This window comes from Salmo salar, chromosome ssa19 (assembly GCF_905237065.1).
Source record: "Salmo salar chromosome ssa19, Ssal_v3.1, whole genome shotgun sequence".
NCBI lineage: Eukaryota > Metazoa > Chordata > Actinopteri > Salmoniformes > Salmonidae > Salmo > Salmo salar.
In genome coordinates, this window is record NC_059460.1 from 53,880,059 (window position 1) to 53,905,519 (window position 25,461).

General features: G+C 43.1%; 1 protein-coding gene across 7 annotated transcripts in view; it reads right to left on the reverse strand.

Moving 5' to 3' along the window:
* The window catches only part of LOC106579329 (thyroid hormone receptor alpha), a 154,155-nt gene that overhangs the window by 18,885 nt on the left and 109,809 nt on the right, over window positions 1–25,461 (reverse strand). For 4 of the 7 annotated variants that reach the window (XM_014159155.2, XM_014159153.2, XM_014159154.2 and 1 more), the window contains 4 exons: window positions 16,111–16,356; window positions 8,155–8,216; window positions 6,936–6,974; window positions 3,510–3,610 (listed from right to left, as the gene is read on the reverse strand). In XM_014159155.2, the coding sequence (XP_014014630.1) occupies window positions 3,510–3,610; window positions 6,936–6,974; window positions 8,155–8,216; window positions 16,111–16,166 (258 nt within the window). In that variant the 5' untranslated portion in view covers window positions 16,167–16,356. Of the gene's footprint in view, window positions 1–3,509; window positions 3,611–6,935; window positions 6,975–8,154; window positions 8,217–11,908; window positions 12,779–16,110; window positions 16,357–25,461 lie in introns of those variants that run through there. The other 3 variants (XM_014159157.2, XM_014159158.2, XM_014159159.2) reach the window with 3 other exon arrangements.

Below are 25,461 nucleotides of genomic sequence, written 5' to 3' on the forward strand. Positions count from 1 at the left end.
GCAACAAAATGGAGTCGTGGTCAGATTTTCCGAAAGGAGGGCGGGGCAGGGCTTTGCATGCGTCGTGGAAGTTAGAGTAACAATGATCCAGGGTTTTGCCAGCCCGGGTCGCGCATTCGATATGCTGATAAAATTTAGGGAGCCTTGTTTTCAGATTAGCCTTGTTAAAATCCACAGCTACAATCAATGCAGCCTCAGCATATGTGGTTTCCAGTTTACATAGAGTCCAATGAAGTTCTTTCAGGGCCGTCGATGTGTCTGCTTGGGGGGGATATATACGGCTGTGATTATAATCGAAGAGAATTCTCTTAGTAGATAATGCGGTCGGAATTTGATTGTGAGGAATTCTAAGTCAGGTGAACAAAATGACTTGAGTTCCTGTATGTTGTTATGATCACACCACGTCTCGTTAATCATAAGGCATACACCCCCCCGCCCTTCTTCTTACCAGAGAGATGCTTGTTTCTGTCGGCACGATGCATGAAGAAACCAGGTGGCTGTACTGACTCCGATAGCGTGTCTCGAGTGAGCCACGTTTCCGTGAAACAAAGAACGTTACAATCTCTGATGTCTCTCTAGAAGGCAACCCTTGCTCGGATTTCGTCTACCTTGTTGTCAAGAGACTGGACGTTGGCGAGTTGTAAACTCGGGAGCGGTGCGCGATGTGCCCGTCTACAGAGCCTGACCAGAAGACCGCTTGTTCTGCCCCTCCTGCGGCGCTGTTCTTTTGTGTCGCCGGCTGGGATCCGATCCATTGTCCTGGGTGGTGGACCAAACAGAGGATCCGCTTCGGGAAAGTCGTATTCCTGGTCATAATGTTGGTAAGTTGACGTTGCTCTTATATCCAAAAGTTCCTCCCAGCTGTATGTAATAAAACGTAAGATTTCCTGGGGTAACAATGTAAGAAATAATACATAAAAAATAAATAAAAATACTGCATAGTTTCCTGAGAACGCGAAGCGAGGCGGCCATCTCTGTCGGCGCCGGATGTGGACGGATATTAAGAAATGCTACAGATGGAAGGAAAGTAGTGTAAAAACCTACCCATTGTTTTTTGGGCAACAACAATCCCTCCTAGACAACTTCCTGGACAAAACATTTCACTGCAATAGTGAAGGTGTAAACTTGGCAGTAGAAAACCTAAACAGTTTATTTGACCTCTCAGCTTCCCTATCAAATCAAAACATCTCAAGCAGACAACCTAAGAAAATTAACAACAATGACAAATGGTTTGATGAAGAATGCAAAAACCTAAGAAAGAAATTGAGAAACCTATCCAACCAAAAACATAAGAGACCCAGAAAACCTGAGCCTACGTCTTCACTATGGTGAATCACTAAAACAATACAGAAATACACTATGGAAAAAGAAGAAACAGCACGTCAGAAATCAGATCAATGTAATTGAAGAATCCATAGAATCTAACCACTTCTGAGAAAATTGGAACACACCAAACATGTTATCTATCCAAAACGGAGCTGTATGGATAAACCACTTCTCCAATCTTTTTGGCTCTATAACAAAGAACAAACAGCAAAAACATGTACATGATCAAACACAAATCTTAAAATCACTATTAAAAGACTACCAGAACCCACTGGGTTCTCCAATTACATTGAATGAACTACAGGACAAAATACAAACCCTTCAACCCAAAAAGGCCTGTGGTGTTGATGGTATCCTAAATGAAATGTTAAAATATACTGACCGCAAATTCAAATAGGCTATTAGGTGTTGGGAGAAAAACATATGACATTATAAAATCCATGAATACAAACAACAAGTCTGCAGTTAAAATTGGTAAAAAAATATAAAAAATTAAAAACACACAGGACAGCAACACAATTAGACCTAACCAAATCTTGAGAAAACAAAAGAAAACTCACTTGACACATTGGAAAGAATTAGCAAAAATATAGAACAAACTAGAATGCTATTTGGCCCTAAACAGAGAGTACACAGTGGCAGAATACCTGACCACTGTGACTGACCCAAAATTAAGGAAAACTTTGAATATGTACAGACTCATTGAGCATAGCCTTGGTATTGAGAGATCCCACCGGAGGCAGATCTGGCTCTCAAGAGAAGAAAGGCTATGTGCACACTGCCTTCAAAATTAAGTGGAAACTGAGCTGCACTTCCTAACTTCTTGCCAAATGTATTACCATATTAGAGACACATATTTCCCCCAGATTACACAGACCCACAAAGAATTAGAAAACAAATCAAATTTTGATAAACTCCTATTGGGTGAAATACCAAAGTATACCATCACATATGCCATCACCGCAGCATGATTTGTGACCGGTTGCCACAAGAAAATTGCGCCCAGTGAAGAAAAAACATAATTGTAAATAAATACAACCCATATTTATGTGTATTTATTTCCCCTTCTGTACTTTAACTATTTGCACATCGTTACAACACTGTATATATGCATAATATGACATTTGAAATGTCTCTATTCCTTTGGAACTTTTGTGAGTGTTAACTGTTAATTTTTTATTTCACTTTTGTTTATTACCTATTTCACTTGCTTTGGCAATGTAAACATGTTTCCTATGCCAATAAAGCCCTTTGGATTGAATTGAAAATTCAGAGAGCGAGAGACAGACAGAGCGGGAGAAGAGAGAGAGAAAGAGAAGGAGACAGACAGAGGGTGAGAAGAGAGAGAGAGAGAAAGAGAAGGAGACAGACAGAGGGTGAGTAGGATCTGAAGGTGGAAAGCAGAGGGAGGGTGTCAGGCTGTCACTTGGACTACAGTGAGGAAAACAGATGACAGAACTGACATAGAGATGACATACTGTCAATATTGTGGAAGCTGTCACACTGTGTATGTGTGTCTGTCACACACCAACTTGCTCACTAAGGCACTTACTTAAATGTGCCTGTCAAAGGGAGTTAGAGAGTGAGTGAGGTAGCGAGTGAGTAAGGTAGCGAGTGAGTGACGTAGCGAGTGAGTGACGTAGCGAGTGAGTGACGTAGCGAGTGAGTGACGTAGCGAGTGAGTGACGTAGCATGTGAATGAGGTAGAGCGTGAGTGAGGTAGAGCGTGAGTGAGGTACAGCGTGAGTGAGGTACAGCGTGAGTGAGGTACAGCGTAAGTGAGGTACAGCGTAAGTGAGGTAGCGAGTGTGAGTGTGAGGTAGCGAGTGAATGAGGTAGAGCGTGAGCGAGGTAGAGGATGAGCGAGGTAGAGCGTGAGCGAGGTAGAGCGTGAGCGAGGTAGAGCGTGAGCGAGGTAGAGCGTGAGCGAGTGTGTGTACAGTACAAAAGTAGAGTATCTATCCTTACTTGCCTGAATTCTATACAAATGAAGGTGAATGCCCTTGTTAATTTGTGGTTAATGTTGTGATGAACTCTTCCCACACCTGAGCTTTGTATTTAGTGTCTCCTGACCTTGTCCCAACCTTCTCCACAAGTGACCCAGTGCTTAAAGTAAAAAGAAAAGGTGCAGGCTCCATCCAAAAGTAGTGGCCTATAGGGAGTGCATGCCCTGTGTGTCTCACCTTGCAGCCCTCACAGGTGATACAGCGGTAATGGTAGCCAGTGGCCTTGTCTCCACACACCACACACGGTTCATCCTTCTCCAGGTAGCTGGGGATGTACCCTGCAACACAGAGAGAGGTGGAGAAGGAGAGAGTATGACGTCAGGTCCTGAAGTTCACTATTGCCACGTAGTACTGATGCTGTAAACAGAGGTTTCAAGATGTGTAATAGATATCTCCCAATATATAAAGTACAAACCAGGTTCACGTCAATTCCATTTCAATTCCAGATAGCTCAGGAAGTACACTGAAATTACAATTCCACTTCTTTTCAATGAGGAAAATGTGGAATTGGAATTTGGTTAACTTTCTGAAATGACTGGCTTTGAAATGGAATTGACCCCAAGCCTGGTCCAAACAGATACAATGGAAGACAGTCAAAGAAAAAGTAATGATCTTATCCTAAGACCTTGGCCTACGGACCCCATCACATGAGTCAGGAAACAAACCACTAGAGGAGATGACTGTGTGACAATGTGTGTGTGCGTTAATGCGTCTGTTCGCCTGAGAGAGAGGTTATCCTATTCTGTACTGTCTGTCTGTCTTTTCCTGGCCTGTAATGGAGGAGTAGGTCCGTAAATGCATATCCTCGTTTGAGCAATTGTACTTGGGCAGAGAGACTCCAACAAGTACCCTTCACTGTGAGAGCCACTCCAAAGCAATAGTCTGCCTCGCTGCTGAGTAGAAACCCCCCCAAAAAACATTCACTACCCAGCCTCTATCTCCTTCCTCTCTCTTTCTCCTCCCTTATTCAGCCCAGCGCTCTTCTAGTCTTTACCAGCCACCTCAGGAAAAAGGACAATCTGTACTTTTCCCATACAGAACATTGAGATTTAGTGAGGGAGCACATAGACACGCCATTTAATAAAATGTATAGCTGTGAGACTGGGGAGAAGGTTACGCGTTACACAAACACATACACTGCCAATGGAAGATCCTTGGACGCAGTTTAGGGAGCCAAGAAGTGCTGTCTGTCTGTCTGTGTGGGTTCCTCTCTCTGCATTGCTGCATGGTGGAGGAGTGTGTTTGTGTGTGTGTGCGGGACGAAAGTAACACTTTTTTTTCCCTTTTTCTGAGATCGATAGAGCCGGAGAGACCATATTTTATGACAAACAACTTATATATGTCCTCTGCCATTAGCAACTGTAATTTCATTTCTAGGGTCAGTGAGTTGAAATGACATAGACCGAGAACAGAACTACCGCAACATTACTTTTGTACCTGCCGACGGGGCGGGAGTAAAACAGCCTTGGGATGGAAGTAACAGCTGTAACAGTCTTATCTCCATGTTTCTGCCTTGTAATGCTCGTTACTGTCAACAAATATACTATCAGACCTAATGTCATGTTTTTGTCGATTTGAATAACTAATGCTATAGGTTAGAACATCGCAATGTTACGCAACAACAATATTATGCCGTACAATATTAAAATCGGACTAAACTGGATGACATAATAGCCATATTAACCATACTTTTCCCATCTCACTTTAATGTAGATGTTTTTCACAATTTTCAATTTACTATTCATGTTTAGCCCTACCAATCAGGCACGCTCCAGCTGTCCTTGTCATGCGCGCTCCTCGTGTCTTAATAGAATAGACGTCTTTATTCTCTTCACAAACGGCAAACTCATCACGCTCATCACATTTCCATAGCTTGACAGAAGGTAATTGACCCCCAGAATCATAAAGATACATGTTTCTAACCACTAACCTGTCGATAAAGGCATAATTCTAATGTCATATATAATTTCCATAATTTTTATATAACATTCATACTGATATTTTACTAACATTATAAAAACAAGATGAACTAGAGGAGACAATGGCCCGTGCTTAAACGTTTATTTTATTTTAATCCAGGTCATCAGTTTACATTGTTTTACTTTTGTCTCATAAAAAAAAACATGAGCTGGCGCACACCCAGAAAAACGATTTTGTGTGGAGGTGCTGACTAAAGGCGAATAAACTATAAACTATCAAAATAAAGAGTGACACACTCCATATATAAACGGCCAGTAATTTACTGGGTAAATCACCAACGTTTCAGCATCACTGTGCCTTCTTCAGGGTAATGTCATGAATACTTGAACCAGGTTATGTAGACAAACAGTGCAATTAGTGCAACCAATGACAATAGTGAGGGGTTTTGTCTCACCCATCTCTCCTATTGTCACGCGCTGACCTTAGAGAGCCGTTTTATTTCCTCTATTTTGGTTAGGTCAGGGTGTGATGTGGGCATTCTATGTTGTGTATTTCTGTGTTTTGGCCGAGTATGGTTCCTAATCAGAGGCAGCCAGCTATCGTTGTCTCTGATTGGGAATCATACTTAGGCAGCCTTTTCCCCACCTGTGTTTGTGGGTAATGATCATTTCTGTGTGTGTTTTGTGTGCGCCACAGTGGCGTCGCGCTCATTTCTGTTTACCTGTTTATTGTTTTGTTCAGTTTCACTTCAATAAAGGATGTGGAATTACCAGCACGCTGCGCCTTGGTTGATTTACGACAGGGAGTTTGAGGACAGTGAACGTGACACCTATATCTTCTCCCAGGCTAACACCGAAGACCAACTATTTTATTTATGTAACCTTTGTTTAACTAGGCAAGTCAGTTAAGAACAAATTCTTATTTACAATGACACCCTAGGAATAGTGGGTTAACTGCCTTATTCATGGGCAGAACAACAGATTTTTACCTTGTCAGCTCGGGGATTCAATCTAGCAACCTTTCGGTTACTGGCTCAAAGCTCTAACCACTAGGCTACCTGCCACCCCAACTAGCATGATACTTGAAACCTATGCCGTCATTTAGTCACTACATGGGTTAAGAAAAAATATGTTTGGAGCCTAAAAACAACTAAACACAACTGTACAACCAAAAAAACACTTCCGGGTCCGTTATTTTTACTTACAACGCTCAAAACCATTTTGTTGATAACTCTGCGAAACATGATTGGATTGTGCTGTCTTTTTGCAGGGGGGGTCGTCCTCCACATTAGGACTGTGCTGACTTCACTAAGTCATTCTAGCGTCTGTGTTATCTGAGAAAATGGGCGTGTTACTTTCGCCCCGTGTTACACTAGTCCCGGTTCTCCCTAGAGAAAGTAAAAAGGTGTTTATATGCGTGTGTCCGGCCCACACTGAGTACAGTCTTACAAGTGTCAGTCTGGCTCTCCCAGAGGCAGAGGAGTGGACACTGGACAGGGACAAGGCAGTACAGGACAGGGATGCCCAGTCTCACAAGCCAGTCTGTGGGGGTTTTGTTAGGAACCAGAGCCAAAATCAATAGTGCTGCTGAAGCCCACACCCGCTGCTATTTCTCCAATAGCTCAATTGAAGTACAGTACCATCTGTTGAAATGCTCCGACCCAAAAGTATGTAGGTAACTGACCTGTATTCTCTGACCCAGTCTGTCCGTATCCCTTCATTTCTGTTTAGAAAAGAAAAGTGACATTTAAATCTATTTTCAATGAATGCAAAATAGAAGAGTCAATGCTCTCTTCACAGAAAAATACTCCACTTTATTTAGATACATTTAGATGAAATAAAGTCTTTCAAAATCAAATTCAGGCAAAATGACATACTGTATTTACTGACATACTGTTTTGGGGACAAACCACTTCTCTAAATCCTTTTTTTTGTACATTTTTTTTTTTACACGTTTCCTTAGTGGGTTCTTCAGATGATAAAATCCTTTTGAAAAAGGTTGAGGGTGCCATGCCATGTGCCAATAGCACTTAGGTAATAAGAACCTGCACTATGCCCCACCACCCCTCAAAGCCCGGCTCAGACATAGCTTCCCAGCGGAGATGGACCATGGTGGGTCACATGATTCAGGTCTAGCTGGCTGAGAGCATGTTGGGTTGTTGGGGGCTACGGGCTTCCTCATTGGTCTGTCCGTCCATAGGCCCGGGATGATACCAATATCGCGATACTCGTTACTATCGTGGCAAGGAAACAAAACAAGAAGCGGATTTCACTCCTTTAGGAAAACAGCCCTAATGTTGGAAACATTTATTTTCCAAGCTATAGCACACAATATTTTACATAGAGCAGGTTTTTAAAGGACCAAAAAGATTGGTACTGTATGCTTTGTGTTAGCTTTTTCTTTTCATGGAAAAAATATTGCAATACTAGTATCGTCACAGCCCTATCTGCCCAGTTGGCGTTCAGGAGGTGACAAGCTCAGATGTTTTCTGGCATCTCGGCAGATGACACAGATTCCTCTAAACTGTTTTTCTTGCTCTCTCTCTCAACTCCCGGCACTTTAAGATGTCAATCAGAGACTGCAGTCTACTGCAGGAAGAAAGATAGCAGAGCGGCTGGCTCTCGTTTACCGCTGAAAGATGTGGCTCAGGCTCCCTTGTTTCTCCTCATAGGTGATAAATACACACTCAAAATGTGCCAGTGAATTATGACCTGTGACATCTGTGTTTCCCACACAAGCACACAACGTACAAACCAGGTGACAGGTTGGGAACACAATTCGGGTTTGAGTTTTTGCAGAGTTGAAGACTCTAAGGCTGGAAAAATCGAACTTACAGTAAGTACATTGTTTACATAGTGTTTTTGTTTGCAAATGGCTGTAAGTGTACCGTAACTGTACCTACCAGACATGCTCTTCACCGAACATGAGCTGCTCTTTCTTTTCCTTTTCGGGCCATCGATCCACCTGCAGAATGAGAAAAGAAGAGAGAGAGAGAGAGAGGGGAGAGAGAGAGGCTTAGAGTGTATGTGTAAAGGAGGACCCAGGAATTTAAAACACAGGCAGAGTGGAGGACATGTCTGCATATTTTATCCTTGAAACGGAAAAGGCGCAACGCTCGCTCACCATAAAAATGTATTGTTTTGTTTAAGCAAGGTTAAAAGATTAACGTTTCAGCCCTTCAATGGGGATTTCATTTTTTGGGTTGCACCTCGACTCACGTTGATTGAGCGTCCCCCACTTCTTTGCATGTTTCAACCTGCCAGTTCTCCTACAGGAATCTTTCAGGACTATAGCAGTGCTCTAGTTAAGGGCCTGGGGTGGGGAAAATGTCTGCCCTTCCACTTCAATTTACATGGGAGGGGAAAGCAAGAACGACAACCACACACACATACACCAATGCGCAAACGCACACACAGTCGGCAACACACAAATACACACCTACAATTTTCAATATCATTACATTTGAAAAATGTTATGTCAACATTTCCCAGACGGCCATTAATGAATCAATAATACAATCGTACAATCAATTCGACTTTGTTTTACCTACCATGACAACATAATGGTAATCATTTATTTGAATGGTAAATCTCTATTGATAAACTGGGTAAATTGTGTGTGTGTGGAAACAATCTTACATTATCCTACTGATCAACAACATTTGCATAGAAGTAGAAAATCTCTTATTTTCTAAGGTTTTTGGTTACAATCAGCTTACATTTTCGGTGTCAATCAGCATATTTTTGCGTTATGGTTTGCAAATAAAGTTCTAGGGTTGTGAATTCATGTTAGCTTCAGCTGTAAGATCTAGCTAGCTGAAGCTAGCTGGGAAAGTTAGCTTTCTGTGAATGTTGTTTATTATAGAGCTAGCAGGTTACCGGTATCTTCTACTTTTGTAAAGTGCTGTAGCCTGTATGGACATTGTTTTGCCTAACAGCAAATAAATTAACTGTTTTAAAATGCAGTGTCGCATTATTCAAGTGTCTTAATTATGTACAGTATTAGTGGGGCACTAGCCAGCGATGCAGCCATTGGCTCAGAGCAATACGTGAGTAAAACTGGTTTAGAAAACTATACTATACACTATAAAGGGGACCTTGACTGTGCCGATAGTCAATAGAGTAGGAATTGTTTATTTAAGGAAAGGGCTATATCGGCCAAAAATATAGTCCGAACCGATCGGTCGTTCACACACACACACACACACACACACACACACACACACACACACACACACACAGCTCTGTAACAGGAGAACTTAGCACACTTAGCCTGGGAGAGAGTGCACTAATAAGTAATGCTGTAAGATCTATCAGATGTCAACACTAATGTTTCCCTGGGGTCCCTCTGCAGCCCTCCAGACACTCCTGAGCACTTCAGCTTCTTGCACCATGAGAAGCTCTTTAATGCCAGCTCGAGGTCTGCTAGGGGAGTGGGACTCCATAAAAATGTATAAAACCTGATATAGCTTACTAAAGTCAATTTGGACACTCGTTTGTCTGGACTATCTCTCCCTCTCTGCAAATAGCGATCCGTCATTGCTAAGGGAATCCTAAGGACATAAGTGGTTGTTTCACTGGCTTCCTAATTGGGATGAGTTGTTTTCAATTATAGTAACTTCGGTGCCACAGTGAGCATGATCAAGCCTTAAAGGGGCAATCTCCAGTTCAAATACTAACAAAGTGGACACCCCGCCACTGTTTTGGTGAATAGCTGAGGGATGGGGCTGGAGAAATGTAACCACTCTCAAATTCTTAGACAGAGCCATGGATGCAAGGACTGACTATCCATGATATCAAAATGACAGTTTAACCATGTTGAGGCTATACCGTGTTGGTTTATATTTACCTTTTTTACAAACATTGGACTAAAACAAGCTTATATTTGGGGTTCTGACGAGGTATATTATTCAAGAATAAATGGGTACATATCATTCATTTATACGTCCAAAAATGGATAGCAACTGCAGAAAGCCCCTTTAAAGTACTGAATTAAAAGTCTTAAAGTCAACTCTTAAATGTTTTATAGAGAAATGGAATAAAGGGATACTACTGCCGCCTGCCAAGCCTCCATATCTAAATCACCCTCACAGGCAATCAATTCAGAAATAACTTGAATGAAAACACAACCTCCACCATCACAGCCAAGACGACAGAGATGAATAAGCTTAACACCGTAGCGGAACCCTCAGAAGTAGCTAGCCTTAACCTAGTGTCCAGCCCCCTCTCAACTCTCTGTTGTGCCGGCTATAAAAAGATGCCTTCAGAGCTTCACACACAGCTCAAGTCTTCTGCTGAGGCGAGAGAGAGAGAGAGTGAAATAGAAGGAAAAACCTACTCTGTGCACTGCTTTCCACCTCAACAACAAAAACATCAATTATTTCACACTCAAATGGAGGGAGGCTAAGTGAGGGGGGGCCAAGTGCCTTGTAGGAACTCAATTCAAGGAGCCATTTGCAGTTGGCTTGGTTGCAGTGTAGGCTAATACTCACTAGCACCGTGATGGAAAAAAAATATTGCGATACTTGGTACATGGCAAAAATGAAATCACAAAGCAGACAAACTCTTTGGTCCTTTAAAAACCTGCTGTAATTAAAATACTGAGCGCTATAGCTTGGAAAATGGCTACATGTGACTGGATGACAACATAGTTTGTTTTCAACAATAGTTTGTTTTCAACATTAGTGCGGTTTTCCTAAAGAAGTTAAATCCACTTTGTGTTTTGTTTCCTTGGCACAATACTAACGAGTATCACGATACTGGTATCGTCCCGGGCCTACGGACGGACAGACCAACGAGGAAGCCTGTAGCCCCCAAAAACCCAGCATGCTCTCAGCTAGCTAGACCTGAATCATGTGACCCACCATGGTCCATCTCCGCTGGGAAACTAAGTATCGCGATACTGGTATTGTTCCGGGCCTAATATCCACCCTCTGTGGGTCGGAAACAGGGGAAATTAAGCCTGTGACGTGACTTCCACTGTCAGAGGTTAATAAGGTGACACTCCATCCTAACTCCTCCTCCACATTTACTGGATTGGTTCAAAAGTGCAGACGAGAACCTCCCCTGAGTTTTTTTTCCTTCTCGTCAGGACCTGCTACATTAGGTTAGCTAATACCCAACGCCAGAAGCTGAGGAAACATTTTGTGTGTGAATTTGTATATACGTATGGTACGTCGTGGAGCTAAAGGGAAGCTTTTTGAAGAGCCCCTATCTTATGAAAACAACGCTTCATTTGGGTACAATTATGTAAGGAGTTGGCAGCCGAGCAGGTTTTAAACTGTGCCACACTGCTTGGGAATTACTGCACATAGTGCTTTTGCAGAAACATACTGCACAATAGGACTAATTCATATTTTATTTTTATTTTAACTGCAATGTGATCTTGCAAGTTCCAGCACTTAGTTGTGTGAATCAGATAGCAAAATCAAAGTTTGATTCCCCAAGGTTTGATTCCCCAAGATTTGATTCCCTAAGGTTTGATTCCCCAACACCAAGATAAAAATGTAAATGCAATAAAAATACAATTTTCTGCTCAAAAAGCAAAGCAAGCAACATTACTGTAGCAATGTACCATCCCTCAAAAACAACACAGGCACAGTGCAATTAACCTGCAAAACAAAAAGTGAGTCCAAAAAATGAAAAAAAAATTCTGACCTTATAACGCAGTTTGAGTGTAGAATATGCATGGCGAGAAGAGTTGCTGGCCTCTCAAACAGAGCTGGCAAATTGGAGAGACATCTACTGTACACTGAACCTGCTGCCGGCCATGTTTTAGCTCTGAAAAGACTGGCTCGCTAGCACACACACACACTCTCCCTCTCTCTTTTCACTCATTCTCTCTCTCTCTCTCTGGCTGATCCGTTTCTCTGAATCCCTCCTACATTTCTCTAAATAATCCCACCTCTCTCCCTCTAGCCTTGCCCCTGCTCTCTGATTGGACGTGGGACAGCCTCTCCACCTGAGGGTTTGACAACGGGTTTTGGGATGATTGATGGTGGGTTGATATGGCAACTAACAGGTAGGCTCTGACCACAAGGCGGGTTCCATGGGTCTATTTCTGTACTTCAGCAACAGAGCCGAAAGCGCAATGACTTGAAATGAGGGTGACTTACTTAAAGAGATTTAGAAACGTAGCTAATTGTCGACAACCCAACATTTACGAGGCAAAACAGAAATCGTCAATGCTCGAATGCAGAAATATCAAAGAAATGACATTGATGGACCCCTTTAAACTGACTCAGATATGTTTTTATGAAGTAGCCCTATCACGTGACTCAAGTCTTCAGGGACTGAAATACTAAAAGTAAACAAGTCGTGTACCTTTAATAGAAGCCTGACTTCAATCTATACCCCACCAGCCTATGCAGGACGTCGGGCCCTACATTTAGGTCCAGTACTACACAGTAGCTTATTGTTCCCAGTGCAATGCGCATACTAAAACCAGATTTGCATCAAATTTCAGGCATGTAAAGTATTTTTTTGCTAGACAGGTTATTTACAAATAATGCCAGTGAAATCAGAGATAGAAATTAGAGCCATGCACACACACACACACACACACACACACACACACACACACACACACACACACACACACACACACACACACACACACCTCTCTCTCAGGTCAGTAATTACAAGCAATTATACTTCTGGCTGTGATAGAGGTCCCTGCCAAAAGGAAATCAAAACATTGTTTGTCTCACATGTCCAACGAATGCGTAACAAGATGACAATAGCGTACTACAGGCATTGTTGCTTTTCATACTGTTTCATAATGAAGCTGGGCGTATCACATCCACTGCTATTCATCTTCCATATGACACAACGAAGTCGTAAAAAGCAATATTGATGTCATGAGAGGACGGGAAAGAAAAATTGGGCCAAAACAGTCTATCCCACGTTGGTTCAACCAGCGTGTGCCCAGTGAGCAGTGACCGCAATTGCATGACAGAAACGGCATTGTTTGGTATGGAAATGTAATTAGAGTCACAGAGGCTGGAGAAGTTCAGGAAGCTAAAATGCAACGTGTACAATGTCGGAAAAAGGAAAATAAATAGCCGGTTTGAACGGATCTCTCATTTGATAGTGAAGTCGGTCGGTTTCACACTGCAAACCTAATCTGAATAGAGCGGATGAGCGTGTACGTGCGCACGCCCGTTTGATTACAGATATGGGCACAACAGCTGTAAGAGAATAATCCAGCCCGTCTCTGTTCTCTACACCACTTCCATTTCCGCCATCTTATCAGCAATTAGAACAGATTTGGTAATCCAATTTCAGTGACTTCGTTGCAACAACATTGACAACAGTGTTGCCAAATAGCGCTCGGCAAACCCTTGCCTACATGAGTAAAATAAGATCGGGCAGTGCCTTTTTGGCAAGGTTGAGAACACTAAGGAAACAAAGAAGCTGGTGCTAAGCCATTTGCTACCATCAGCAACCACAGAACCACAAGACATGATATTACTGTGCGCCTCTGTTATTATTCGTGCCTCTAGCAAGTGCTAGAGTAGAAGCGGGAGACTTTCTTGCATCAGCCCTGTATTACTTTGGTCTACTCTCATCAGTGTCTCCTGACCCCTCCTGTCTCAGCCTCCAGTATTTATGCTGCAGTAGTTTATGTGTCGGGGGCTAGGGTCAGTCTGTTATATCTGGAGTATTTCTCCTGTCTTATCCGGTGTCCTGTGTGAATTTAAGTATGCTCTCTCTAATTCTCTCTTTCTCTCTCGGAGGACCTGAGCCCTAGGACCATGCCTCAGGACTACCTGGCATGATGACTCCTTGTTGTCCCCAGTCCACCTGGCCATGCTGCTGCTCCAGTTTCAACTGTTCTGCCTGCAGCTATGGAACCCTGACCTGTTCACTGTGATTACTATTATTTGACCACGCTGGTCATTTATGAACATTTGAACATCTTGGCCATGTTCTGTTATAATCTCCACCCGGCACAGCCAGAAGAGGACTGGCCACCCCTCATAGCCTGGTTCCTCTCTAGGTTTCTTCCTAAGTTTTGGCCTTTCTAGGGAGTTTTTCCTAGCCACCGTGCTTCTACACCTGCATTGCTCGCTGTTTGGGGTTTTAGGCTGGGTTTCTGTACAGCAGTTTGATATATCAGCTGATGTAAGAAGGGCTATATAAATAAAATTTGAATTGAATCCGAACAGTGACGTTAAAAGGGACAGTTCAGCAAAGTTGCGTACTTAGATATTTGTTGCCTTATCTGAACAGCAGGAGTGACTGCAATCCACAGTGGCTAGGCTAAGTCATTCCTTGTTCACAGACTGCTTTCAAGGTAAGGAAACAAAATATATACATCTGTCATTTGGTTCAACTATCCCCAGTATGACTTCAAAGGTTTCCGAGGACAACACAGTGAAGGAGAGCATTAATCACATCCTCTACAGTATCAAACAGTTCAATCAACTCCAATGTGATTAGCAAACAGTCCAATCAGGATCAAGCTCTTTAATTCCTCCTCGTCTTTAATTAACACAGCGACAGCAGGCTTAATTTAGCCCTGAACCGCCACTACACACACACACACAAGCCCAGCTGCTAATCTACTGACAGGTGTCCATCGCAGCAGACATTTTTTATCCGGCTCCTGTGGCTTTCCTTTCATTTGCGCCCTGGTAATATGCCAAAGGGCTCAGCGCCGGGGAATTTCACACAGCATTCCAGGGAGCCGGAGACCCCCTCCGTGGCCCACGTGTCACAACCATGACACACACACACACAACGTAGCATACACACACATGGGCAAGCACAAGCAAATAACCATCCACACAAGCTCACGGACGGACGCACGCAAACACAGACTTTGATGCACGGACTGTATCCAACCGCTCTCAAACACACATCAATATGCATAAATGTAGACACACATACCACTGTAACAGAACACAAACACCACCACTATCAACCATATAAAACTATAGACTATGCTACCAGAATGTGGTATCATTCTACCCTAGCCAGGCTGCTCTCTCCCATCCTCTCCTTCTCCTCTTTCTCTTCTCTCACCTCTCTCTTCTCTCACCTCTCTCTTCTCTCACCTCTCTCTTCTCTCACCTCTCTCTTCTCTCACCCCTCTCTTCTCTCACCTCTCTCTTCTCTCACCTCTCTCTTCTCTCTCTCTCTCCGAGGCATCAGACTGACTGATAGTTGTGCTCTTTGAGCAGGAGGAGGTTGCTCTTTGATAAAAGTCCTCGTTCCACTCTGACACAGCGTGACTGGTTGAGACTGAGGAGCTTCCATTTCACTGATGTTGTGTTCTAATGAATGATGACAAGGGAACTACCTGTGTTTGTGTCTGGTGGACTGGCTCCAAGCAGTGCAGTTAGTAAGTTACACACTCACACGTGTTCAGGGTCGGGAAACCTGGAGGACTAGTTTTTAGGTTTCTTAGAAAACGTGATCACTTTTTTTGAGCTGTTTCAACTTGCAGGCTGAAGAGAAAGAGGAAAGAGTGAGAAAGAGGAAAGAGCGAGAAAGAGGAAAGAGCGAGAAAGAGAGGAGAGAGAGGAAAGAGGGAGAGAGGGAAGAGAGAGAAAGAGAGGGAAGAGAGGGAAGAGAGGGAAAGAGAGGGAGAGAGGAAAGAGCGAGAAAGAGGGAGAGAGGGAAGAGAGAGAAAGAGAGGGAAGAGAGATGGATGAGAGAAAAGAAAGAGAAGCACAGCGAGAGAGGGAGCAGAGAGCAGACTATCAAAACAAAAGGGTAAAACCCAGTAATTCTACACATTCCTCAGAAGACCCCTAACCCGTAAGGCGACGTGATGCCTATTCACTGTGTGACATTAGCGGCAGGGTTATAGCCTGTAGGGTTGAGACCAGGAAGTGGGGGGCAGAACTCACCGTTTCTCTTCTCCCTCTGATAGGTTAGGGTCCTGCTCCTTGGGCATGTGTTCCATTCACCTTAATTCCATCCAACAGCCAATCATGCGAGACTGAGGCGGGCCCCACCCTCGGACGCTCGCTGGTCATTCGCAGGTAGGGGGGTCAGTCAGTGCGACATCACAGGGTCCCGGTCTGGGCGGGCTCTGGCCTCTGGAGCGACCCCCCTGTGCTGGCCCTGGGACTGACGAATGGACTGGACAAGATCTGTCAATGAGAGGATAGGATATATTCAGTTAGCAAGAACTCCATGTAAACAATCAGTTAGCATGACTTCCATCCGTTTGGTTAGTATGACCTCCATGTATACATTCAGTTGGCTTGGCTAAATGTATACATTCTGTTAGCTTGGCTTAATGTATACATTCCGTTAGCTTAGCTTAACACACACATTCAGTTAGCATTAGATGGATAGGTTATTGTCATGGGAGAGAAGCGAGAATAGAACAGAGGAAATATCATTGACTGACAATCAACAACAGTTGATAAGAATTTGTTTAAGTGCCAACCATGTTACTCAACAAGGATTGTCGTTCCTTTTTCTCCGTCTCCCTCCTGTACCTAAATAGAACAGAGTAGAACTACCATGATTTTAGATGACATGTCCTCATGTTTCCATAGGGTTCAGACCATAACAGACTTGCCAGAGAGTGGTCTTCCTTAAGTTGCAATGTCCACATTGTTTATGCAACCTTTCCAAACGCTTCATGTGAGAAGGTCTCACATGTTGGCCTAACATGCATGACCCCTGGCCACACGACGACAGGGCTTTCCAAGAGTTTATGAGAAACACACACACACACACACACACACGCACAAAGCTTCGTATTCAACCTTTTTGACCGCTCCTTCCTCAGCTCTATTCTTCCTCCCCTAATTCCTCGTTCAATGCCTTTCTAATCCCAAACAGAGGGACGAACGATTGCGAGCACGAGATTGTTGTCAGTAATCACTAATATAACAGTGACACCGCGTAATTGCCACATAATAGTGTGAGTTGAAATGCTGCGATTTCAACGGAGCAATGGACTACATTGCTTCACCAAGCTTACTGTGTTCTATTTCACAGCACGTTGACTGCTTTAAAGCCGGATTGTCGTGTCGTTTTTTGATAAGAAAGTGAAACCTATTAAGTCTTTAATGTATTCCGTTTTCCTCCAAGAGTGGCTGAATATTTTCCATGTATATTTCACATGGAAAATCATTTGCTTGTGTATGAATCTTCTTCATTGTAAAATTACAGACAAAAATGATAATTGATTTATTTGACGGTCATGTTAGCATGACGTTCCGACGGTTCCCTCTTCGAGGTCAAAAGCCCAAACCCGTGAATCAAGGTGTGTGTGTACGTAACCCCAGCCTCCGTGTCACACTTAACCATTTACAAGATGTCGACTGATGCACAGGTGTGAGTTTTACTAGCCAACTTCACCATTTGCTATGTTTACAAATGTTGAACCGCGGCATTAACAGCCTCTCTCAATCTATTTACAGCTTGAACACGCTCCATGATAAGAGGAACTTGAGATGAATGCATACCAGCCGCACATCATCATGGGAGGGGTGTAGGTTCGAGACGTGGCGGTCTCCTACAGTGATGTCCTGACCCTGATAGATAACGCTAATAGCTGACCATAATACAGTGGTCTATCTAGCGATTTATTATCAAGGTTATCGTGCAGAGGTGGGATGCAGGACTAGCCAGACCCCCGTGGACATAATATAATATTTCATATTCTACAGCGAGTTCAAGGACATTTCAAGGCATTCTAGTCTAACGTACCATAATGTGATGCAGTGGTTCTTGTAATACTATGGTGGACTGTTAATAAGAACAAATATAAGAGCTCAGCTGGCCTATCACCTCACACGGCATGTGCTGGTTCAGAGCTGCTAACACGACACACACTGGATCCAGCGCAGCACACGTGCACTGCATTGTCATATAGTCTCCTCGACCCTAAACCACAAATGTGAGGACAAATTGTGGTAAAAATCTGGATAGGACAGCAATGACACACATTCACCAGAAAGACTATCACAGGAAAACCATTGACAGAGCTATCCCTGTGCTGCTGCATGTAGCCGTTGGAACAATTTGTCCTGGGCAATAAAACAGACAGAGGCTAAAGGGACTCATTGTGTTACAGTCAAATGGAGAAAAACAATGCAACCGGGTCTTGAAGTTTAAGAATGATTAAAAATCGGTTATATCTCCAATACGGTCCAATAGATTAGATTGGATATAGAAATGCTCTTCTGTCTATGTGCGATGTGCCATTTTCACTCTATGCAGGACGTCCATAGTCCGCCCCCCTATCGCTAGCTCATATCTAGTCTCATCAGTGCTGTGGCCTTGCCCGCACCTACTCAGATATCCATGCGTATGCTGTCTCCCTATAGCCAAGGTCAACCCCATACAGATTATCAAACAGCCCACCCCTACTAAAGCATGTTTTATTATTACATAGGGTTCTTGAGAGAGAGAGAGACAGAGACAGAGGAAGAGAGAGCACTATGTGGTTTGGGGAAGAGAGAGAAAGAGAGCGAGAAGGAGAGAGATGATAAGATTATGGTAGTCAAGAAGAAAAGCAAGATGGAGCGCAGGGAGAGGCTTTCAAAAGAAAGAGTACAGCACACAGTAAATCTATACTTTCCTCTGAAAGTGCAGTAAAGGAGAGAGAAGAGAAACAGGAGAGAATGGGAACAGAGAGAGAGGGAGACTGAGATAAATAGAGAACTTTAATTAGATCACAATTGGTTGGCCTGAGGAGAGAAAATGAACTTAGTTTTTAGGGCTTACAAACCAATAACAGGAAAAGGGAGAGAAAACACTGAATAATACATTTAAGGTGGAACGGACAGTGTTTTAACTACTTTGCAGTACAATACCGACAGTACAAACAGACAATCATATCAGTCAAAAATATCAAATTCCTAGTTTATGCTACAAAACCAACTTTATAACTGGTTTTAAAAATAGTTTATGTTTGACTCAAAATTCCATGATGTAAGGCATTGTTGGCAGAATAGATGTATGCAGTACACTGCATGATTTATATAATTCACCAATACATTTCTTAGTTGTCCAAAACATATCGCTATCAGGTTGTAAATCCCAGCTGGCCTGCAACATAACTCAATATTTTGAAGAATGTACGACTGTAACTATGTCATAACATGGCTAATAGGCTAGCGCACGTGTCAAATACAAGGCCTGAGTATAAACGAGTCAACAGTTGAGTCACCTACTTTATAAAATTATAGCCTGATGCGCTCTCATCTGTGAATTCAACTTCAATTGCGCTGCTTTTATGTGTCCCGTTTACAGCGCGCAGCAGAGGGGAAGAGTACAGACACAAGCTACAATCCTAGCTCGGCTACTAAAATGTCGCAGTCTGGCTTTGGTTTTTAAAGCTTGACAATGAATAACCAAACAACAAAACCTGAAACAAAACTCCATCCAATGAGAAACATGTAGGCCTATTACAGCAACATTTGAGCAGTAGCCTAGGCTGGCTTCTCAAATACAAGACATTTTGAGTACACCCTACAGCAATGCTGCATTTAACCGCACCAATGACCCATGCAATGCAAATAAAGGCAAATCATGTTTTAAGTTTAAATGTTACTACAACCTATAGCTACGATTTTGTTATTTGGAGTTATTAAATACTTTTTGATTAGGGTTGGAGCATATTATGGACATCTGCAAGCATAGCAGCAAAGGTTGGACAAATATTATTTCTCTCTTCTTGTGTTTTAATATGTTAAAATGCTATACAAAGCATCCATTTGACTTCCACATTTTGTTACCTTACAGCCTTATTCTAAAATGGATTAAATAAAAAAATCCTCATAAATGTACACACTATACTCCATAATGTCAAAGCGAAAATAGTTTTTTTTTTTAAATATTAGCAAATTTATTAAAAATAAAAAACAGAAATACCTTATTTACATAAGTATTCAGACCCTTTGCTGTGAGACTCGACATTGAGCTCAGGTGCATCCTGTTCCCATTAATCAGCCTTGAGCTGTTTCTACAACTTGATTGGAGTCCAGCTGTGGTAAATTCAATTGATTGGACATGATTTGGAAAGGCACACACCTGCCTATATAAGGTCCCACAGTTAACAGTGCATGTCAGAGCAATAACCAAGCCATGAGGTCAAAGGTATTGTTCGTAGAGCGCCTAGACAGGATTGTGTCGAGGCACAACATTTCTGCAGCATTCAAGGTCCCCAAGAATTCTTAAATGGAAGAAGTTTGGAACCACCAAGACTCTTTCTAAAGCTGGCCGCACAGCCAAACTGAGCAATCAGGGGATGGTCACTCTGACAGAGCTCTAGAGTTCCTCTGTGGAGATGGTTGTCCTTCTGGAAGTTTCTTCCATCTCTGCAGTACTCCATCAATCAGGCCTTTATGGTAGAGTGGCCAGACGGAAGCCACTCCTCAGTAAAAGGTACATGAAATCCCACTTGGAGTTTGCCAAAAGGCACCTAAAGACTGACAGACCATGAAAAACAAGATTATCTGGTCTGATGAAACCAAGATTGAACACTTTGGCATGAATGCCAAGTGTCACATCTGGAGGAAACCTGGCACCATCCCTACGGTGAAGCATGGTGGTGGCAGCATCATGCTGTGGGGATGTTTTTCAGCGGAAGGGACTGGGAGATTAGTACCGTTATAATCTCCACCCGGCACAGCCAAAAGAGGACTGGCCACCCCTCAGAGCCTGGTTCCTCTCTAGGTTTCTTCCTAGGTTCCTGCCTTTTTAGGGAGTTTTTCCTAGCCACTGTGCTTCTACATTGGCATTGCTTGCTGTTTGGGGTTTTAGGCTGGCTTTCTGTATAGCACTTTGTGACATAGGCTGATGTAAAAAGGGCTTTATAAATACATTTGATTGATTGATAGTCAGGTTTGAGGGAAAGATGAAAGGAGCAAAGTGCATAGAAATCTTTGATGAAAATCTTCTCCAGAGCGCTCAGGACCTCAGACTGGGTTGAAGGTTCACCTTCCAACAGGATAACGACCCTAAGCACACAGCCAAGACAACGCAGGAGTGGCTTCGGGACAAGTCTCTGAATGCACTTGAGTGGCCCAGACAGAGCCTGGACTTGAACCCGATCTAACATCTCTGGAGAGACCTGGAAATAGCTGTACAGCGACACTCCCCATCCAACCTAACAGAGCTTGAGAGGATCTGCAGAGAAGAATGGGAGAAACTCTCCAAATACAGGTGTGCAAAGCTTGCACCCAAGAAGCCTCAAGGCTGTAATCGCTGCCAAAGATGTTTCAAGAAAGTACTGAGTAAAGGGTTTGATTACTTATGTAAATTGGATATTTCAGTTTTTTGCACGTTTTTTTGGTAAAAACAAATAGGCTGTCTGTCCCGAAAATTCAACTTTTTCTTCTCATATCGTTTTTCGGTGGCTACAGCTGGAGAGACAGGTGTAATTCGGTTAACAAGCAAGAAATGTGAATTGTTTTGCTTGCTAGCTAGCTATGCTGAACTTGAACGACTTATCCACAGTTACCATATCTCTTAGTTGTCAATCAAATGTATTTGGCAGGCAAGTTCCCATTCAACTGTCAAAACATGGGTTGGGACAAGCATGCATTGGCAGGCAAGCTGCAGAAGGACGAGCAGGCTACTATTCTCCATCGTTTATCAGTGCAATTTTGATGGCCAACTAGCTGAAAAAGTTTGAGAGGGTTTATCTTACGTTCCCTTGTTAAATTTGAGCTCATCTTGCTCTGGCTAGCATTCGTTGTTGATCTTGTTGATGTGCATAGGCAACTGAGGCAGAGATGGCCTGCCTTTTCATGGTTGTTTGATCAATAGGACTGCAAAGTTCCCATATGTAAGAGGACTCCCAAGGTATTTACATATTTGCAGAAACCCATTCAGGTGTATTTTGGGGCTTTTGGCGAATGTGTTCTAATGATGTAAAGTTGTGCTGTGGCTACTGCCTGTAAACACACAGTCCAGTTCAAAGTGAATGATGGCAGTCCGTGTGGCAAATGGCTTGTTTGCATAATAGGCCAACTGTAGCTCTGATTGGCTATGGCGCACTGGTCTGCGTAGACACCGGTCCTGGACAAGACAGTTGTTTTTATTCGGTTTTATTTACTGTAATGTCTATTAATTGTCCAAACGCACCGCCGTTTTCCAACTTTATATTGCTATAGAATTTTATGTCATCCCCAAACATTCTATGACTTTATGGAAACGACCATATGTAAGTGCTCGCTCATCAGGACCCCCCCCCAAAAAACCATAGGTGTCACATTCTTCCTGGGGGTGTATATGAAGAGATTTTAATAAGATTTTATGTGCTAAAACGCTGTCAGTTCCACTTTAAGGGTTTCAGGTGGCTTATTTGAGTGTGTATGTGTGTGAGTGAGTGAGGTGGGTTGTTTTGTGTGTTTGTGTGCATTGTTGCGCTTGTACTGCATTTGTGTGCTGTGTGCTTACACGAGTGTGTGTGTGTGTGTGTGTGTGTGTGTGTGTGTGTGTGTGTGTGTGTGTGTGTGTGTGTGTGTGTGTGTGTGTGTGTGTGTGTGTGTGTGTGTGTGTGTGTGTATATATACACATATAATCTCTTGCCACAGATGCTGTATCTCCGAGAGTCTGGCAAGCGTGACTAGCACATGTAACAAGAAACGTAGGTATATACTGAATGTGCAGCCAGCTACAGTATGGATCTAGTCATGTGGGGGATGATTACTTAACAATAATCAAATCACATTTTATTTGTCACTGTAAGGACCGACGCTGGAGATGAGAAGCAAGTACAGGGAGTGAACATTTAATGGAAAACGGACATCAAACAAAACAAGAACAGGGTCTGGACGGGCGGGGAACAAAACGACATGATGACATTAATGCTGACGGGGAACAAACTGAGGAACAAACAGATATAGAGGGGGCAATCAACAACGCGAAGGAGTCCAGGTAAGTCCAGTGAGCGTTGATGCGCGTAATGGTGACAGGTGTGCGTAATGAACGGTAGCCTGGCGCCCTCAAGCATCAGAGATGGGAAGCGGGAGCAGGTGTGATAGTCTCATACATGCCGAATATAACAGGTGTAGACCTTAACCTTGAAATGCTTACTTACGAGCCCCTAACCAGCAGTGCAGAGTTTTTAAAAAGTAAGTAAGTGAAATTGGCTAAATAAACGAAAGGAAAAAAATAACAAGGCTATATACAGGCGTTACCGAGTCAATGTGCAGGGGTACGAGTTAGTAATTGAGGTAATATGTACATGTAGGTAGGGGTTAAGTGACTATGCATAGATAATAAACAGAGAGTAGCAGCAGCACATGTGAGGAGTGTGAAGGAATGTAAATGTATGTGAATGTGAATGTGTGTGTGTGTGTGTGTGTGTTGAATACATCTCTAAACAATGTGAGCCCAGCCATTTCTTCAGTCACTCTCACTCCCGTGGCCTGATCTGTTTCCCTGTCCTGTCAAATCATCCCTCCAACTTTTAATTGGGGCTTGAGGATCTGGGCTCGCTCCCCGAGCTGCACTTTAATTGGCATACTATAAAATGCCAACTTTAAAACGCATGAGAAAGAAAAATGAGTGAACTTGTGATGTTGGCACGTGGGGCTGCCTCTGTATCAATTAAACATCCCCTCTATTTATTTAGTCTTTTAGTTCTCACCAATTTGATTGACGTCTCTCAGTTCTTTATTTGGGGGGAAATGACAAAAGGGAGGAGCTGAGGGAGGAGAATTGCTCAGTTAAAAAGGAGGAGAGAGGGAGAAGAAGCTCTTGATGGGGGGGGAAGAGAGGGAAGTTTAGATCAAGGACGTCTGAGGTTTAATGTGTGGTTGATGTGACGGCGTGAAATAGGTTGAACTGTAAAGAGGAACTTGACAGAGAGATCTAGGGCTGTCGACTTGTTTGGAGCTGGAAGAACTAGGGTTGCTCAATCTGCTGCGGTGCAATCAGTGGAAGTCTCCTAAGACTCCCTTCCAAGTTCGGGTATAATTCACCCTGACTCACATGGCCTTATTGCAGTTGGTGAAAGTAGTGTTAATCAATGCATCGAGGCTCCACTACTAAGAGCTATACAGACCATACTTTTATTTTATTTATTTATTTCACCTTTATGTAACCAGGTAGGCCAGTTCAGAACAAGTTCTCATTTACAACTGTGACCTGGCCAAGATAAAGCAAAGCAGTGCGACACAAACAACAGAGTTACACATGGAATAAACAAACGTACAGTCAATAACGTACAGTCAATAACACAATATGTATACAGTGTGTGCAAATGAAGTAAGGAGGTAAGGCAATAAATAGGCCATAGTGGCGAAATAATTACAATTTAGCAAATTAACACGAGTGATAGATGTGCAGATGATGATGTGCAAGTAGAAATACTGGTGTGCAAAAGAGCAAAAAAAAGTAGATAAAAACAATATGGGGATGAGGTAGGTAGTTGGATGGGCTATTTACAGATGGGCTGTGTACAGCTGCTGCGATCGGTAAGCTGCTCAGATAGCTGATGCTTAAAGTTAGTGAGGGAGATATAAGTCTCCAACTTCAGCGATTTTTGCAATTCGTTCCAGTCATTGGCAGCAGAGAACTGGAAGGAAAGGCGGCCAACTGAGGTGTTGGCTTTAGGGATGACCAGTGAGATACACCTGCTGGAGAGCGTGCTACGGATGGGTGTTGCTATGGTGACCAGTGAGCTGAGATAAGGCGGAGCTTTACCTAGTAAAGACTTATAGATGACCCGGAGCCAGTGGGTTTGGCAACGAATATGTAGTGAGGGCCAGCCGACGAGAGCATACAGGTCGCAGTGGTGGGTGGTATATGGGGCTTTGGTGACAAAACAGATGGCACTGTGATAGACTGCATCCAGTTTGCTGAGTAGAGTGTTGGAGGCTATTTTGTAAATGACATCGCCGAAGTCAAGGATCGGTAGGATAGTCAGTTTTACGAGGGTATGTTTGGCAGTGTGAGTGAAGGAGACTTTGTTGTGAAATAGGAAGCCGATTCTAGATTTAATTTTGGATTGGAGATGCTTAATATGATTCTGGAAGGAGAGTTTACAGTCTAGCCAGACACCTAGGTATTTGTAGTTGTCCACATATTCTAAGTCAGAACCGTCCAGAGTAGTGATGCTGGACGGGCGGGCAGGTGCGGGCAGCGATCGATTGAAGAGCATGCATTTAGTTTTACTAGCATTTAAGAGCAGTTGGAGGCCACGGAAGGAGTGTTGTATGGCATTGAAGCTCATTTGGAGGTTTGTTAACACAGTGTCCAAAGAAGGGCCAGATGTATAC